At 43.6% G+C, this 17,892-nt stretch overlaps 1 protein-coding gene across 5 annotated transcripts in view; it reads left to right on the forward strand.

The window, feature by feature from the left end:
- AFF1 (ALF transcription elongation factor 1) overlaps positions 1–17,892 on the forward strand; it is a 110,204-nt gene that overhangs the window by 43,001 nt on the left and 49,311 nt on the right. The window contains exon 1 of one of the 5 annotated variants that reach the window (XM_069743378.1): positions 8,156–8,646. The exons of the other annotated variants lie outside the window; for them this stretch is intronic. Coding sequence (XP_069599479.1) covers positions 8,635–8,646 — 12 coding nt within the window. The 5' untranslated portion in view covers positions 8,156–8,634. Of the gene's footprint in view, positions 1–8,155; positions 8,647–17,892 lie in introns of those variants that run through there. 5 annotated transcript variants of the gene reach the window in all.

Below are 17,892 nucleotides of genomic sequence, written 5' to 3' on the forward strand. Positions count from 1 at the left end.
CGTAGTACTCCCCTTCCACGCTCCGCGTCCCTGCAGCAGTGACAATAGACGGTGACATCACTAGGCGCAGTGGTTGTAGCTGTCATAAACCACTGCGCTCAGCTGGTATGATGAGCCTTATTGTATGGTAATTAGCGTGGCGTAATGGGAGACTCATTCAGCTATTTTACTACAGGAAAAGAAATGCTGGATTCTAGTTCTCTGCACATGACCTTAACCCCTTCACCCCCATTTTTCGCACCCTCTTTTTTTTTTTTTTTTTTTTATACCATGTTCACTAAATGCTAAAACTGACCTGCCATTATGATTCTCCAGGTCATTATGGGTCCGCAGATACCAAACCTGACTCGTCTTTCATATGGTAGCATAGATCTTAGTAAAGGGCAGGGGCAGGGTGAGCTGTGACATCGCCTATTGTGCTCCCTGGATTCTGTGTCATCAGCTGTGTTTGCATATATAGGTGTTGCCCATCATTGTAGTCCTGACTTAGATAAGGAACCTGCTATAAACTTTTCCAGAAAGGACAGGAATTAGGAGCCTAAAAAAACTTAAGCGGACAGTGTGAAAATTGCAATACTACAAATGTAGTTGTTTTTCTTTTTTTAAAGAAAGAGCTTGATATGAAAAAAAAAAATCCAAATTATGAAATATACTTGATGGTTCCCTGTGAAATAAGTTGGTGGAACCCGCTGACTGTTATGTCTTATGCTGGCCATACACGTTTATGGCTTTTGGTCTCTCCCATACGCAGGACCACTCCCTGCGCTGCTATTAGTCTGTGTGTGGGGACCTGTAGGGCCTCCTGGCTCTCCCCTGACAGATGACTCAGGACAGATAAGGGCACTTGAAATGCAACCACGTAGTATATAACAGTGGCCACATAATATATAGCACAGCCCACGGAGTAGATCACACAGCCCACGTAGTATACAGCAGTGTGGGCACCATATCCCTGTTTAAAAAAAATAAATAATTAAAATAAAAAAGTTATATACTCACACCCTGGGATCCAGCGAAGCTCCGGCAATAAGCGTGCGGCTGCCGCCATCTTCCGTTCCCAGGATGCATTGCGAAATTACCCAGATGACTTAGCGGTGTATGTATGTATGTATGTATGTGTATGTGATTTATGTAGACCACAATTCCCTGCTGTATTGATAAACCTGTCAGAAAAGTCAAATCAAATCCCTTTCTCTGTTTCATAGGAATAAAGTGAATCTTTGGCCCCATTCACACACCCATGAATTGTATCAGACCGTTTACGCATGTAACACTGATGGCGTCCATCTCCTTTGTTACATCACGGACCCGTTTATAGATGGGTCTGAATTTGGTTCATGAATTGGACTAAACTCAAACGCTTCTTCCTTTTTTATAAACAAACGGTCTACGCTATGAAGTGTTTCGGTACACCAAAAGAATGTAATGCGTGTTCTATTTGTGAAAAAATCTGGATAGCACACATAATCAGACACTCTGTGATTGGGGCCTAATGTGTTTTCCTTAATTGATTGATGTGCACAAATTCCACTTCCGCGAGATGTCCTGTTAGGTTAGATGTTTGCAGCTTTCCCGGGAATTGCTTGACACGTTGTGTTCTTGTCAGTGGTTAAGGTAAAATATAAACCTTTTATAGAAGAGGCTTCTACCTGGGACTTATTGAAGTTTGTGCAAATTGCAGCAAAAAGGCCAGGTTTTATGAAAAAAAAAGTCAATTTTGTGCAAATTGCAAAATTAAAGACATTCTGTACAATGCCTGTATTCACAATTGTATTAGGTCCAGTGCTTCCCATAACATAACTATGAGAGCACCTTGTATTTAAGAAAATGATTTGCTGCTTGACCATTGACCATCCTGTGTTCGCACAATAGGACTATTATTGTCTTGATCATATACTGGCGTGCCTGTTTGGTTTTCCTCTTGCCATAGCTTCTGAATGGCAGCGTGTGTCTCCTGCACCTCCAGTACGCAGGCTGCGCCACCGCAACAGCTGATACATAGCGCCCTATCTGCACTAGGATTGCTTGTGCTTCTTCAGTGCCACCGACTGATAACACATTAGTGTATGCTGATAAATACACAGGCAGTGAGCGAAAGTGAGTGAGTAGTGATCCAATAACAATCTGCTAGCAAAAAAGTTGTGCAGACACAAGTTTAGTCCATTTTTAAATAACTGATCTGTTCTGGATCTTTTTTTTTTTTTTACATTGAAGTCTATGGAAAACTGATCCGTTGATTATTCATCTGTTTTTCTTTCACTTGTAGTATATCTGTTTTTGTTGCTTTTACTGGATCCAAAAAATGCCTTACTCTGCTTGGTAATGCATCCTTATGATGGCAGTTATATAGCAATCAATAGAAACCTTTTTTAAAGTGACATCCACAGATGACGTCTTGTGACTGGCCTGTGTCCTTAGAAGTGCAAAGATGAAAGTTCCCTTCAAAGGGAACCTGACATCAGATTCATGCTGCCTAAACTGCCAGCAACATGAATCAGAGCTTGGCTAAGTTCTACTGTGACATGCGTTTCAGAAAAAAAAAACAACCTCTCTCTTTCACCATGGCCTGTGTTGTTGCAGTGTCCTTGATTACACCCCTCAATGATCGCCAATACGTCTTTTTACTGGCCTGAGATGAGAGAATAGCATCCGCATACTGGTAACAATCCAGCAGCTGTCGGCTGTACAGTATAGCTGACAACTTGCTGCATCAGCCACGATCATTGTTGGCACCGTCCATATGTTTAACCCCTTAGATGCTGCTGTCAATAGTGACTACATCATATAAGTGGCTGAGTGTTGGGGCTTCCTATTTAACCCCAATGGCACCCTGATATCATGATTGTGTGGTCCTGATATTTGCCGTGGCAGTTCACGACCAAATAGCGGCCTTAGGGTATGTTTCCACGGTCAGTATTAATCAGTGCTTTGGATGCAGCTAATTTCCGCTCCGTCCAAAGCGCTGCCGGCTTTAGTATGCCGGTGATTCCGCATGTGTTCATTGAACCGTGCGGAATCACCGCATCCTATAGATTAGACTGTGATATATTTATCTTGCGGAGACTGATCGTCTCCACAAGATAAATGGACATGCTGCGGTCTGGAAAGATGCGCCGCATGTGCGTATACCCAGGGAAGCCAGAGGCATCCGTACACGCATAGTGGAGATGGGATTTGATAAAATCTCATCCACTATGTTGTAACATCTGGGCGCTGCAGATTGGACACTGCGGATGTACGCAGCATCCAATCCGCATCGTTTACTGACCGTGGAAACCTACCCTTAGAGTCTGCTGGCTGTAGTAGTCAGAAGTGTTCAGAAGTTAGCAACATTTAGGTGCTAAAAAAACATTTTTCCATTCCTGTCATGTCACTTTGCATTAATTCCTGAAAATCACCTGACAGAAGTTTTCAATATGTCAAAGGGTGCTGTTTTTAAAATGGTATCACTGTTTGGGGGTTTCCTATATATAGGACCCGGAAAGTCACTTCGAACCTGGATAGGTCCCTGAAATAAATAATTTTGTAATTTTCCTTGGGAAAAGGAAAAGTTGCTGCTACGTTTTTTAAACTTCCTAAAATGCTAACAAAATAAAATAACACTTTACAAATGGTGCCGATTTAAAGCAGACATGAGGGAAATGTTTATTAATATTTTGCTATGGTATGACTATATGGGTTAAAGGATAATCATTCAAAGTTTGAAAATTGCTTTTTTTTTTTTTTTTACATTTTTGTCTTTTTTTTTTTTTTTTTTTTATAAATAAACACAAATATTGATCTCAATTTAGCATTATCATAAAGTATAATGTGTTACGAAAAAAAGTCTACAAATCAATGGGATCTGTTGAAGCGTTTAGGAGTTATTACCACGTAAAGTGACATTGGACAATTTAGAAAATTAATCACTATGGGGTTAAAACTGGAAGTGCTTGTGCAGGTTATTATGATTATCATTTTACAGGCCACAGTAAATGGAATGAATGCTACTATAAAATACTGCCGAAATCTCCAAACCCTTTGCAAAGGATCCCACACACATTAGACTAATGTAGGCCGGATCCATTGATGGTGATGGGTTTATCGATCACTGTAGGAACGCCCTGGACCATTCATTGTCGGGGGAGATATTGATCCAGCATGAATTTTCTATTCTGGAGATAATCCGTCGCCAGATATGTCTTGCCAGGTCTCTCATAGAGAACACAGAAGCGCTCCTGTCTGAGATGGCTGTAGACTAACCATTCAGCCAACACTTTTCAAAGGTGCATGTGAGGTGCTTTTTGCTCTGAAAAGAGCAGTATTTACATTGCAAATTATTTGCCTCTCCATTGTGGAGAAATTAGCAATCAAAGTATTTGGCACTTAATGAGAGAACTTGCTGAGTAGTGATGAGCGAGTATGCTTGGATAAAGGTACCGTCACACTAAGCGACGCTGCAGCGATACCGACAACGATCCGGATCGCTGCAGCGTCACTGTTTGGTCGCTGGAGAGCTGTCACACAGACAGCTCTCCAGCGACCAACGATCCCGAAGTCCCCGGGTAACCAGGGTACACATCGGGTTCCTAAGCGCAGGGCCGCGATTAGTAACCCGATGTTTACCCTGGTTACCATCGTTAAAGTAAAAAAAACAACCACTACATACTTACCTACCGCTGTCTGTCCCCGGCGCTCTGCTTCTCTGCTCTGGCTGTGAGCACAGCGGCCGGAAAGCAGAGCGGTGACGTCACCGCTCTGCTTTCCGGCTGCCCGGCGCTCACAGGCAGAGCAGAGAAGCACAGCGCCGGGGACAGACACGGAAGGTAAGTATGTAGTGGTTGTTTTTTTACTTTAACGATGGTAACCAGGGTAAACATCGGGTTACTAAGCGCGGCCCTGCGCTTAGTAACCCGATGTTTACCCTGGTTACCAGCGAAGACATAGCTGAATCGGCGTCACACACGCCGATTCAGCGATGTCAGCGGGAGAGCCAGTGACGAAATAAAGTTCTGGCCTTTCTTCCCCGACCAGCGATATCACAGCAGGGGCCTGATCGCTGCTGCCTGTCAAACTGAACAATATCGCTAGCGAGGACGCTGCAACGTCACGGATCGCTAGCAATATCGTCTAGTGTGACGGTACCTTTAGGTGTTATCCGAGTACACTTGTGTCCTAATCGAGTATTTGGGGCATATCCGAAGAATGTTGAGTCCCCCCAGCTGCATGTCTCGTGGTTGTTCGACATCTGCAACACATGAAAGGATTGCCTACCAAGCAGGCAGTCCCTGGGCAGGGACACATGCAGCTGCGGGGACTTGAGCATATTTTTTGAGTATGCCTAAAATACTTGATTAGGACACAAGTGTGCTCAGATAACACCTTATCCAAGCACGCTCACTCATCACTAATGCTGATCAATCACATAATAAGTAACACACAGGAGTGATTTCTTACATCTCTGGATGCGGCGGGGAGCAGTACAACACAGGTGATTGTACTGAGAGGAAGAGTGCTCATAGAAGGGGTTGGTAATGTGACATAATTAACCTTCACTGTGCTGCCCCTCCCATCAAACTGACTCATGTGTGACATTAGACCAAGAGATCAGATCTGTATCATTACATTTCACACACTGAGAAACCTGCACTAAGCTGTGGAAAGACATGTTCTTTTTCTGCAGTTTTGTGGCCTGCTTTTTATAAGGCCTGTTTCACACTTCTGTCTGCTGGCGGGCGTCGTAATGCGTTGTTGTGACGTATAGACGGAGAGAGAGTGAGTTTTCCCCGGCTTGGAATATGCTTCCACGCATGCTCAGAAGTAAAAACTGCATCCGTCACTGGATTCCTGCGTTTCAGTGTGCGCAGGATTCAGTGTCCATAGGCTCCCATTCTGTGGAACGACTTATGCCGCAGGAAGCATCGGGGAACTTTTTTCCACTGCAGACAACGTTTCATGGAACGTTTTTTGGAAAAGACAGGCCGTCAAGTTCCGCAGGATCCAGTGCACAATGGATGAAACGTGTGGCCATCCGTCGCAATATGTCGCTAATACAAGTCTGAGAAAATGCAGGATCCTGCAGGGTTATACAGGGTAAAGTACCCACCCATAGTGAGAAAAAGAAATCTTAAAACACCCACTTGTCTCATTAGGTGCTAAATGGTTTAATATCTCAGCAACAGAGAGGCAAAGTTAGGCCGGGTTCACATTGCGTTAACAGCAGCCCGTTCAACACATACGTTAACGGGCTGCTGTTAACGCAAGTTCTGGTATGGCAGCGCGCTAGCGCAGATAGAACATCTGCTAGCTCTATCTGCGCTAGCAGTGACGGATCCAGAAACACTGCAGTCCGCGTCTCAGGGTCGTCAATCAATGACGGCACATCGCTAGCGCACGCCCATTGTGGGCATGTGCTAGCGATGCGTCCGATATAGTAATTAATGGCGGCGTTAACTGACTACATTACACACTTATGCCGCGGTGTAACGTAGTCCGTCTAACTGACACCAGCAACACAATGTGAACCAAGCCTTAAAGGGAATATGTGAATCCTTGGGACTATCACTGTTAAGCTATTACTATGGGTATACAGGTGATAGAATTGTTAAGATAGTCCTACATATATATCTCATAGCTGTTGTCTTGTTGCTGAGAAATAGACTTTTAATCTTTTATGTTAATTAGTTCTTCCAGGCTCTGTGGTGTGCTGCGCCTGGAAGAAAACTCTGCTTCCAGGGTTAATTTGCGTACCACCCCTCTCCCATCAGCATCACAGTGCCATGTGATATGCAGTTGTGGCGCTGGAATCCTGTACCCTGCACTCGCGCAATTATACTTACCTTTTCCGCTCTATGGGCATTGGCTTCATTGTTTTTCTGTGCAGGCATCGGCGAGTCACTGCTAATGAAGATAATAAAAGATTAAGGCTGGAGTCATACTACCGTACAACATGGCCGTGTGCTCTGTGATAAAACATGGGGCAGCTCAGATTTGAGATTTTCTCATGTGGAGTCGGCATGTTGCGATTGGCATCTCCACTAGGCCGAGTCTTGGCTCACTCTCTCCCTTATAAGTGTATGGGTGAGAGTGACATCATGCACAGCGCTCAGATATCGCCCAAGTTCTGTGCAATATACCCTGACACCGGCAGCAGAGGAGATGGAGAGATTACTGTCTCTACCTCCTCCGCAGCTGTGCGAGAGGATGGGAGCACAGTAGCATGGCACTTGGCTCATTCTCGCAGCAGAGCAGGAGCTGAGGGCTATTAGCATATCACATTGGATTCCATACACTAGTGTGACCCAGCCTAAGGCTGGAGTCATACTGAATGTATAAAAAATCAGTCCGATTCTCACTGCCGATAGTTGAAGGAGTATAATGCGAATATAATTCCATTTTTCACACCAAGCATCCAATTTACATCCAAATGCAGTGCGATTGCTATCCGATTGCAATGCGTTGTTAACATGAGCTTTTACATAGACCAATTCATTTATACATCGTTTTCAAAGGAAATATTCTTCAAAACACACTGTGCTCCCGCTGACATCTCGTAGGTGAAGTGAGTTCATTGCCTTTGAACTCCCAGGACCTGTCTGACGGCACCACGAGCAGAGAATAGGGACTAGGAGTTCACAGGGAGTCACTGAGCACAGGCTGCTCAGTGTCTCTGCTGGATGACAGGCTGTATGGCCACATCATGCAGCCATGCAGCCTGCCATCTAGATGTAGCAGAGCTAGACCCGTCGTGGGACAAATGGATTATCATCTCTGCGGATAGGTGAGGAATATTGCTTTGTTTTTTTGGTTTGGTTTTTTTCAACTGTTTTGCAGGAGACAATGGCGTTGGTGGAATAGTTTAATTAAGATTAAGGAGTCTGTGTCATTCTTTCAGGAGGAGGGGGGGGGGATGGGGGGGGGGAGTCAGTTACCAGTGTATAATTTTAATGATATTTATAGAGGTGTAATGTAAAACTTTTTGCCCCCCTGTAACAGTATGTGTATTCACATATAACCCAAATGGTCCTTTTGGGCTGCCCAGACCTGGTGTGACTGCAGGCCCTGCATCGGCTTTAGTTACGCCTTCTCTGACCCAACACAAGCATTGACTCCTTGCCTTGCTGCATTGTTTGCCTCCTGGCTGGAAGCAAGCAGGTGTTTTCTCACTGCACTGTGCAGTTACTAAGGAGTTCCCGTGGGCATTGCACCTTTCATCAGCTCCGGCCCCTCCCCGGCTGAGCGACAGTTCGCTCAATAAAATTTGAAGAAGCTAGCTTCCGAGCTGACCTCGGGGGCATTTCCGAGAAATGGGTGTGTTAAGGTGTGCATTCTGCACTCTCACCAGGTCGCCTTCATTCTAGTCAGTGTGCTGCCAGAGGGACAGATGTTGCCAGTTTCGAATATACAGCGGGGAAGGCAAATATTGCTAAGCAACCATTTACTTGAGAGAGCATTTTTAGGAGCGCAGCCAAGGGAGTTATGCCTGGGAGCTCAGCGAGCCTTCTCATGGCCCTGCCTGTGCGAGGGAAGAGATTAAAAGTTCTTTCCTGTGAAAGCTACCGTGGAGCCGCCAGGAGAAAGGCTAACCTGTTGTCACTGATGAGGGCTGCTGTGGAGACACACCAAGCTTTTGGCCATGTAGGAGGGAAGTGAGACATGTTCACAGAGGTAAGGTCTTCTTTCTGGCTGATCAGCTGCTACAGTGGTACTCAAGGTGCTTGCCTTTCAGTACAAGGATCTCTTTTCCCAGTTCCTGTAAATGGAGACGCCTGTTGCTTTTGCTTTAGTCTTGTCGCTTAAGCATATGGTAATGAAAAGGCCCAAAAGGCAGGTTTCGAAGCAAATAGTGTCTGCGCTCTAGCTGTCACTCCCCCCCCCATGCACTGGTATTACTGGTAAGAAACTCATTGGGTGCTTTACTACATGTGGTGGGTGAGCTTGAAAAGGTCACGAGCAAGCGAGTATCAGAGGGGGGGACTAGGACTTTGCATTCCCTCTGCACCCTGTAAATACATAGCTGCTTAGATTAAGTTACTTGTGCACGCATGGAGTTGTCGCACTGTGTCTGCATTTATGTATATTTATATCTCGGATGACATCTCTGCGTTTTGTAAGAAAATCCTACAGGGAGTACAAAGTCCCTGTTATAGTAATCTCCCGAGTAGTACTCTGAGCAATTAGCAATGTGCTTCACAATGGCTGTTGTACAGCAGAGCCCTGGCTTGTAGTATCTCTGACTTCATGACACATTGTATTTTTTATATAATAGTACACGCTATATAGCTATACGATGCACACAGATGTTATTGGGCTGGCTTGTGTGGCAAGAATTGTGTATTGCCAGCAGTGGTAATGGTTTTCCATTCACGTCAACACTGGAAATTAAGTGGCGAATGGTAAAATGAGGTACAGGGGGGGAAAAAAAGAAAAATAAGCAGATGACCTATTTTCCCCCACTCATCGAGGAACCCACAATCTGCTCCAGAATGCGTGGGGTCTTCTTTACCCTTCCCCCTCTGTAAGGTGTGCTTATTTGGCTTGGTGCCCATGTTTGTACATTTCCTGTGGCACTTTGGATTCTTTTCCTGCTGATTTTAATTTGTTTCGCTTTGTGAAAATTTTTGTTTAAAAAAAAAAAAAAAAAAAAGTACACAAGAATTATTTTTTTATCTTCATGTATAAGAAGGTGTGCAGGTGACTTTTTTTGAGGGCTTGGGGGGGGATTGTATTTGTTGCATACCACCCCATGTTCATAACAAATGTTATTTCTGTGTACTACTTGTACATATGACAAATGGCAAGGCCTCTTTTCTTTTGTACTTTCTTAGGTTGCATATAACGTTCCTACATATAATTGCTATGTTGTAGTCTCTTCTCGAATGTTTTCCTCTGGAGTTAGGGGAGTTGCTAGCTCTCTTTAATGGGTACGTGAAGTTTTTACCTAACAGATGTTAGCATTTCCCACATCTACGGACTATTAAGTTAGTAGCATTAAAGAAGTATTCATGTAAGAACTGTGAGGAAAAACCTGTAATGGTTGAATCATTAAACTGTGAAATAAAAACTAGCTTTTTGTGAGATGGAAGAACGAATTCCATAGAATGATCTCTGCTGTGTGATTCGGTGCGGTGTGTGGTCGGTTAGGAACGCCATGTCTTGTTTGCATGTTGGTAAATACAAGTTGGTAGATTTTGGGAAGATAAATAAAGCAGCCACATCTGCCTGTGAAACACCACACCTTTTATCACCCCTTATAACAGAGGCATAACAACATAAATTTGTTTCCATGGGAGAGTGCTACCCAAGTGACTTCTCCATAAGCCTTGGAGACTGCTATGTGCAAGAGGACGTGTACACAGACAAGTGTGTAATGCAGAACTATTCTGTTGAAATGGAGTCCTTCATTGTAGATGTTTTACATTGTCTTAATTAAATGATGTCAAATGGCAAATAGTGACTATTTGAGTATTGTGTGCATTGTGGGTTATTTTAATTAACTGTCCTGTTAGACCAATTCTTGTAATATTTTTTAGACAACGCCTGTAAGTTTTAATTGAAATCCTTGGTGTTTGTATACATATGGGTCCAGTGGGTGATACTACTCACTGACTATAAATCTGAAGGGACGTCTGTCAATCACTGAATAGGACCACCCTCCAAAGATTCCAAGGAATAAAATATAAGATATGCAAAAAAAAATATGGCTACAGCTACTATTATAATTTGTGTTAAGTTCAACATTAAAAATGTAATGCAAAAAAGCCCTCTTTAAAGGGGTTTCCCAGGAATTTGAATTATACTTGATAGGCTCACAATAGGTAACATAGCAACATAGTTAGCAAGGCCGAAAAAAGACATTTGTCCATCCAGTTCAGCCTATATTCCATCAGAATAAATCCTCAGATCTATGTCCTTCTAAAGAACCGAATAACTGTAAGATACAATATTGTTACGCTCCAGGAAGACATCCAGGGCTCTCTTAAACCCCTCGACTGAGTTCGTCATCACCACCTCCTCAGGCAAGGAATTCCAGATTCTCACTGCCCTAACAGTAAAGAATCCTTTTCTATGTTGGTGGAAAAACCTTCTCCTCCAGATGCAGAGAATGCCCCCTTGCGACCGTCCTATTCCTTGGTATAAACAGATCCTCAGAGAGATGTTTGTATTGTCCCCTTATATACTTATACATAGTTATTAGATCGCACCTCACTCGTTTTTTTTTCTAGACTAAATAATCTTAATTCTGATAATCTCTCTGGGTATTGTAGATCCCCCATCCCCTTTATTAATTTTGTTGCCCTCCTTTGTACTCGCTCTAGTTCCATTATATCCTTCCTGTGCACTGGTGCCCAAAACTGTACACAGTACTCCATGTGCCGTCTAACCAGGGATTTGTACAGAGGCAGTATAATGTTCTCATCAAGTGTATCCAGACCTTTTATTGCATCCCATGGTCCTGTTAGCCTTGGCAGCCACTGCCTTGCACTGGCTGCTCCAGGTAAGTTTATCATTAACTAGGATCCCCAAGTCCTTCTCCATGTCAGATTTATCCAGTGGTTTCCCATTCTGTGTGTAATGGTGATATTGATTCCTTCTTCCCAGGTGAAAATAACAGCGCTTAACTTACCTGGCCCCTGCTCCAGTGATTGACTTCACCTCTGACTTCAGTGCTGCAGATTTGTAAATAGACCAGAAGCAATGGTTCCGAGCTCTGTTTGTTGGTTTCACTCAATTTGGAGCCTATGAAGTGGATAAATGTATTCCTGGAAAACCTCTTTAAGGCTATTTCTGCATGGAGTGTGTTTTGAGATTTGGAAAGTTTATGCTCTGAAAACTCTCTAAAGTTCTTAAATTTGTTTCTGCTCTATAAACACCGTAAAATGACTGTATGTCTTATCCTTGGCCAAATCGCACAGCATTTTAGAGCATTTTGGCCTAAAGTAGAGTGAGCCTGCTGCAAATCACTTTAAAAGTGATCCATTATGTGTAATTACACATGTCATGGTCTTCACTAATTTTCTTTATTTTTATTTATTTTTTGTAAACCATAGCATAAAGCCTCATACTGTAGCTAAAAAGGTATGCCTGACATTGGCCACAACTGCCACAATCAGAAATTTCTGGGCTACTTCTTACAGTGAAAGTCAGTCTAAAGTGGTAATTGGCTTGCCCGGAGGTCATCCACCCAACGATTGGCTAAACAGGGGATTACCTTTCTGGTGTCATTAGAAATTCTAAAAATGCTATTGCTCCATTACCCTGATTATGCCGATGCCACAGCAAAACACGTCTGAGGCTTTAAAGAGATTGTCTACTACCTACTCAATCCCTTTTTAAATGAAGCATTCCATCCCGTCCCCTTCCCAACTTGTGAAATAAAAATTTCAAATGCTCCCTTCCTGCACCCAATTTGTTCCGGCGATGCCGGGGCTCACATGGCATAGCAATCAGCAGTCAATATTGGGCTCTGTACTACTGCTTGTCCTACATTTGTCCAAAGGGGGTAGCTGTTAATTGGCTGCAGGGTTCAGTTGGCAAAATAATGCCACATGAAACTCTACAATAATTTATATAAATCATATTTTATTTTACAAGGGGAAGTACTTTGTTTAAAGATTGTGTTGAGGTATGTGCAGACGATCAGGAATTGGCATTGCTCTGGACGCAGCGGATGTCCGCTGCATCCAAAGCGCTGCTGTCTATTGAACGCACAAGAATCCTCTGTGGTCACTGAACCGAGCGAATTCACCAGGTTCAATACATTGTATGGGGTGAAATTTCTCTTGCAGAGACTCGCATCTCCGCAAGAGAAATAGACATGCTGCAGTCTGGAGAAACATGCCGCATGTCCGTCTCCGCGGGTGTCTCTGGATGCATAGTGGGCATTGGATTTCTTGAAATCCCATCCACTGTGCTGTGACATCTGGCTGCTTGGGTTGGATTCTCCGAAGTATGCAGCACCCAACCCGCAGAGTTTACTGATCGCACACGTACTGCCCATACCCTTAATGGTTTGAGGCTGGGATTCCAGGTAGAATTTGACTCTGATTTACAGCTTCCTGCAAAATGCAGAATCATTAGTAAAGTAATTCCAAATGACTTGTCTATTGTTAGTTTCTGCAAAATTGTACGGTCTCTATGTGGGTACTAACAATATGCAAGCCATTCGCAGCTCATTTCTATTAATGCAACAGAAAGTTGCTGTGACCTTTAGGAAGCGGATATTTAGTCGTTGCTCCTTGGACACGCGTTATATGTGGCGAACACTGAGGGTCCATCGTATCCGTTTTGTGGACTGCAGCCACTTGTCAGTATGTCTCACTGGCTGTGCACTATCACTAGGCAGCTGACAGTTACTCACACTTATACTTCTCCTCATTTTGGGCTTTTTTCATTTGTATTGGCTTTTTATAGTCACATTTACATTCTAAGTTCCACAAATAACCACATAAAAAAACTTATATTAGTGCAGGGATATTTCATTGGTAGACAATAAACATAAGGCAGCTATGTGCAATGTCACTCTCGCCAATTTACACACATAGGAAGGATGGGCGCGGGCACTAGAAGTGTGTAGTGGCAAAAGACAACAATGTGTTAAAAAGTGATTTTGCTGGGCAGGAAAGAAAGGGGTTAATGCTAAGGCACTTTAATTTTAAGCACAAGACACTAACTTCATTTAGAAGAGCTGGAAAGCATTTATAATGTCACTAACTAGCTGGCATCAGGAGGCTGTATGCCAAAAAAGTATGGCTGGTCTGAGGATAATACTGTGACCTCATATATATATAAAAGGATGACAGCCATGATGCAGTAGTCCCCACTCCCCTGCTTGATGCCAGGCTGCCTCCTTCTTTTCCTCATTTCCAGCCACCAGCCTGTATACTGAGAACAGATAAGTGCCCTACATAACAAACATGGAGGAGCGGAGAAAAGAAAAATCCTCCAAACACAAGTGGTAAGAGTAAATCATTTTAATAGAAGACACACAATTTAAAAAGATTAAAAATGGAGATGTTCACATACAAAACAGAAACTGAAACCAAGCAAACACTGGGCAGATGGGTGGGTTATGTCAGAAATAAGGCATGAAGTATTGCAGAATAGACGCTGTTACTTTATGCATTTACTCATATGTAGATGGAGTGCATGGTGCAAATAATTAAGGTGCAGGAAGGGACATAAATAAATCAGCTGGACACAGCTGGGCTTTCTCTCTGGTAACTCCTAGGGAAGGTTATACTAAATCTATGGTAGATTAAGTAACACAAATTACTGTAAGTGGTGCATAGGAGAATCCAGAGACCAAGAATTTTTGCACACCATAGCTCAAAGGAAAAATAGGTACGTAGTATCACATGGAGACATATAGATAAGTCCAGTCAGGAGATGTATCAATAAATACCCAGGGTCCAGAGAGTTCCAGTGACGCGTGTTTCAATGATTTCATCCTCAGAAGGGATGCATGAGAAGCAGACTGAAAAGACCACCTATTTATACCCAACCCCAAGGGACGTCATATCAACCAAATATTAACAGCACCTGTTGTATGCCGCCGTCCACATGTATCCGGAAGTCCGATCCGCCTGAGCCTGCAAGACCGTCCCCGATCCCTCCTCCAGTGTTGCTCACAGCCTGACCGCATGTGGGGTCTGTCATTTCATACTTTATGCTTACATCGGGGTCCCCTGTTCTAATGAACAGGGCCTATGCAGTAGAATTCTACTGCCTTGATGGTGGCCACGGTTAACACTTTGTATGTTGCATTGTAAGCAAGAAATGATTGGATACTTTTATAGGGCAGCACCGTGGCTCAGTGGATAGCCTTGCAGCGCTGGAGTCCTGGGTTCAAATCCCACCAAGGACAACATCTGCAAGGAGTTTGTATGTTCTCCCCGTGTTTGCGTGGGTTTCCTCCGGGTTCTCCGGTTTCCTCCCACTTTCCAAAGACATACTGATAGGGAATCTAGATTGTGAGCCCCGATGGAGACCGCGGCAATAATGTGTGAAAACTGTAAAGCGCTGCGGAATATGTTAGCGCTACATAAAAAATAAAGATTATTATACTTCTGAATGTTTTTGGGGAAGTTAAAAAAAAAACTTTTAAACTAAGAGAAAGCATTAATGTGTATGGATAAAGGGGAAGGGGCACTTAATATTGCCTTCCGGACTGGCACAGATTTATGCACTCGGCACTGCGTCCCCTGCGCCTGCCTTTTGATATCAACATGTGACTCCTGCAGCCTTTCAGCTGCTGTTGGTCAGCTGCACCCTTCACGTTTCATCCAAACAAAATGTGACCGCTTCATTGTTTACATTAAGGAGTTGGTGATTATTATTATTATTATTTATGTATGTAGCACCATTAATTCCATGTTAGAGACGTTCTCCATCCAAGTGGTGCTATATGGATTAGGGAATGTGATAACCGCACCCCTACACCTCTGATAAATGAGGGTCCAAGAGTAACTGAAGACATGTATATCATAGTTAGGTTCCATAGAAAATGAGGAGATACTTTTACATATACATTTGGACATTAGGGGCGATGAATTCTTGCTTAGACGGATAACCTATAGACCAGTGGTTCATGCTGTGTAACAGACTTGGCCCAGCTTGCCAGATGTGTTAGACGCTTTACACCCCCGTAATGTGCATGAAGAATACGTGCAGTCTCTAGCAGAATGGTCTGCATTCAGATCTGAATATTTTACGTCCTGGCTGCAGTATTGATCTACGTTAAGGTACCTATGTTATGTACACCATGTTGGATAACATGTTAAACACTTTATACGTTCCATAAGGCAAATCTTGGCTGCAATGCAATAAACTAGAATTGTGCTCCACTGTTATGTCCTACATGGTTAATAAGTTTAATAAACTTGGCGCCCTTTGGGACTCCATGTAGGCCCCCTCTTACACTAGCCCCTAGACACTTTTAAAGTAATCTATACATTACGTCGTAAAAAGTGCTTAAAACGCACAGATCTTGTGCATAGCATATGTGCCAACTTTGTGGGACAAATATGAAAAAAATGGTGTGCAAGGGATCTAAGTCATGTCTCTTAGAAGCGCCAGTCAAAGCAGCTGATCTGACAGGTTTAACAAGGGTTGTCTAGATTTCTGGATCCCTTAGTGGCAAGTCCGCCTGGTTATGTAACAGTATGGGAAAAGGATGCCTTGCTGCGTGACTTGGCAACATTTTCCATTCAGGAGTCTGAGAAAAATAGGAGACATCCACTGTGAGCGAGCTCCCACGTGTCTCCAGGTTGTCAACTGCTAGTTCAGCTCTTTTACTGTAGGTCATGGAGAAAAAGGACTAATCCGGAATAATGGCAGAAGACCCCCCAACACCGCCCCCAGTGAGCGGGTTTGCATTTGTGCCCTTTATAGACTGGAGTCATGCTGGTCACACGTTTCAAAGGCAGATCTATGTACCGATAACACTTCAGTGATAGGATTGTGTTTCGGTGATAGGAACGTTATAGTCTTTTCTTCAACATAAAAAGTAAAGCCCCTAATGCCGCTATTTCATTTGGCAGTTCCAGTCCCTTTCCATTTGCAAAGCTGGCAGTCACTTTTGCCTTTTAACACTTAGTATGGCAATCTACTGATAAGCATTGACAACAGAATAAAATGCAAGCTCCATGTGAAGGTCTCCAGTTTTTTTTTCAGAATGGAAATGTAAACACAACCTTGTGTATCATGGAAACAGCCCAGAAAAGATCATTTTGCACTTTGCCCTGAAGGTGAATCAACAGAACTTGGAAGAAAACAAACCAGTTTCTCACCTCTGTTGCATTGCCCAACATCTTAAAGGGCCAGATAGTTGAAAACCTCAGATGTGGCAGTATATAGGACTTTATTTTAGACAAACTCATCTGGATCTCATGCATCTCATGATCTTATTGATGCACACTAGTTTACATTTATAAAGGTGGCAACCTATCCTTAATACAGATAGCATAAATAGGACAAAATATCCTGTACTAGAAGTAGATGATGAAATTTTGAGAGCTGACTATTTTCTTCACTCCATTAAAACCTGCTTATTGTGTAACTCTGCATGTATTTAACTTTAATTGCATTGAAGCTTAAAGAGGTCGTCCACTACTTTTACTTAAGGTACCGTCACATTTAGACAACGAGCCAATCGCTGCAGCGTCGCTGTTTAGGTCGCTAGGAGACGTCAAACACTGGCAACAGCTGAACGATACAGGAGTGATCCAGTGACGTACTTATCGTTCTCGCTGGTTGTTAGCTCCGTGAAAAAACATTGCAGGCATCGTTCCTTTTGCTGTCAAACATTACGAATCACGCCGACCTGATGACCAAATAAAGTTCCGGACTTTCAGCGACGACCAGCGATGTCACAGCAGGATCCTGATCGCTGCTGCGTGTCAAACACAACGATATCGCTATCCAGGACGCTGCAACGTCACGGATCGCTGTCGTTCTCGTTGGAAAGTTGTTCAGTGTGAAGGTACCTTAAGGATAGGTCATCAATGTCTGATCGACCGGGGTCCTACACCCGGCACCCCCACTGAGCAGCTGTTTGTGGCAGCCGCCACCACCAGGCAGACGCACTCAGTTGCCGAGCTGCTCTACTTGTAGTGTCCGCCACAGGGTACTACACACCCGCCTTCTATTGATGTGAATAGGAGGCGGATGTGCAGTACCAAGCCGCGTCCACTACAAGTAGACGTTACAGCTGATGGATGGGGGTGCCAGATGTCATACCCCGGCTGATCACTGAAGTATCATTGACTCGCCTGTGCAGAAAAACAATGAAGCCAATGCCCTTAGAAGGGTGGAAAAGGTCAGTGTAATCGAGCTATTACAGGGCACAGGAGCAGGATTCTGGGGCCACCAATACATGTCACAGGGCAATGTGACACTGATGGGAGGGGGATG

The sequence above is a fragment of the Ranitomeya imitator genome, chromosome 1, assembly GCF_032444005.1.
Source record: "Ranitomeya imitator isolate aRanImi1 chromosome 1, aRanImi1.pri, whole genome shotgun sequence".
NCBI classification, from domain to species: domain Eukaryota; kingdom Metazoa; phylum Chordata; class Amphibia; order Anura; family Dendrobatidae; genus Ranitomeya; species Ranitomeya imitator.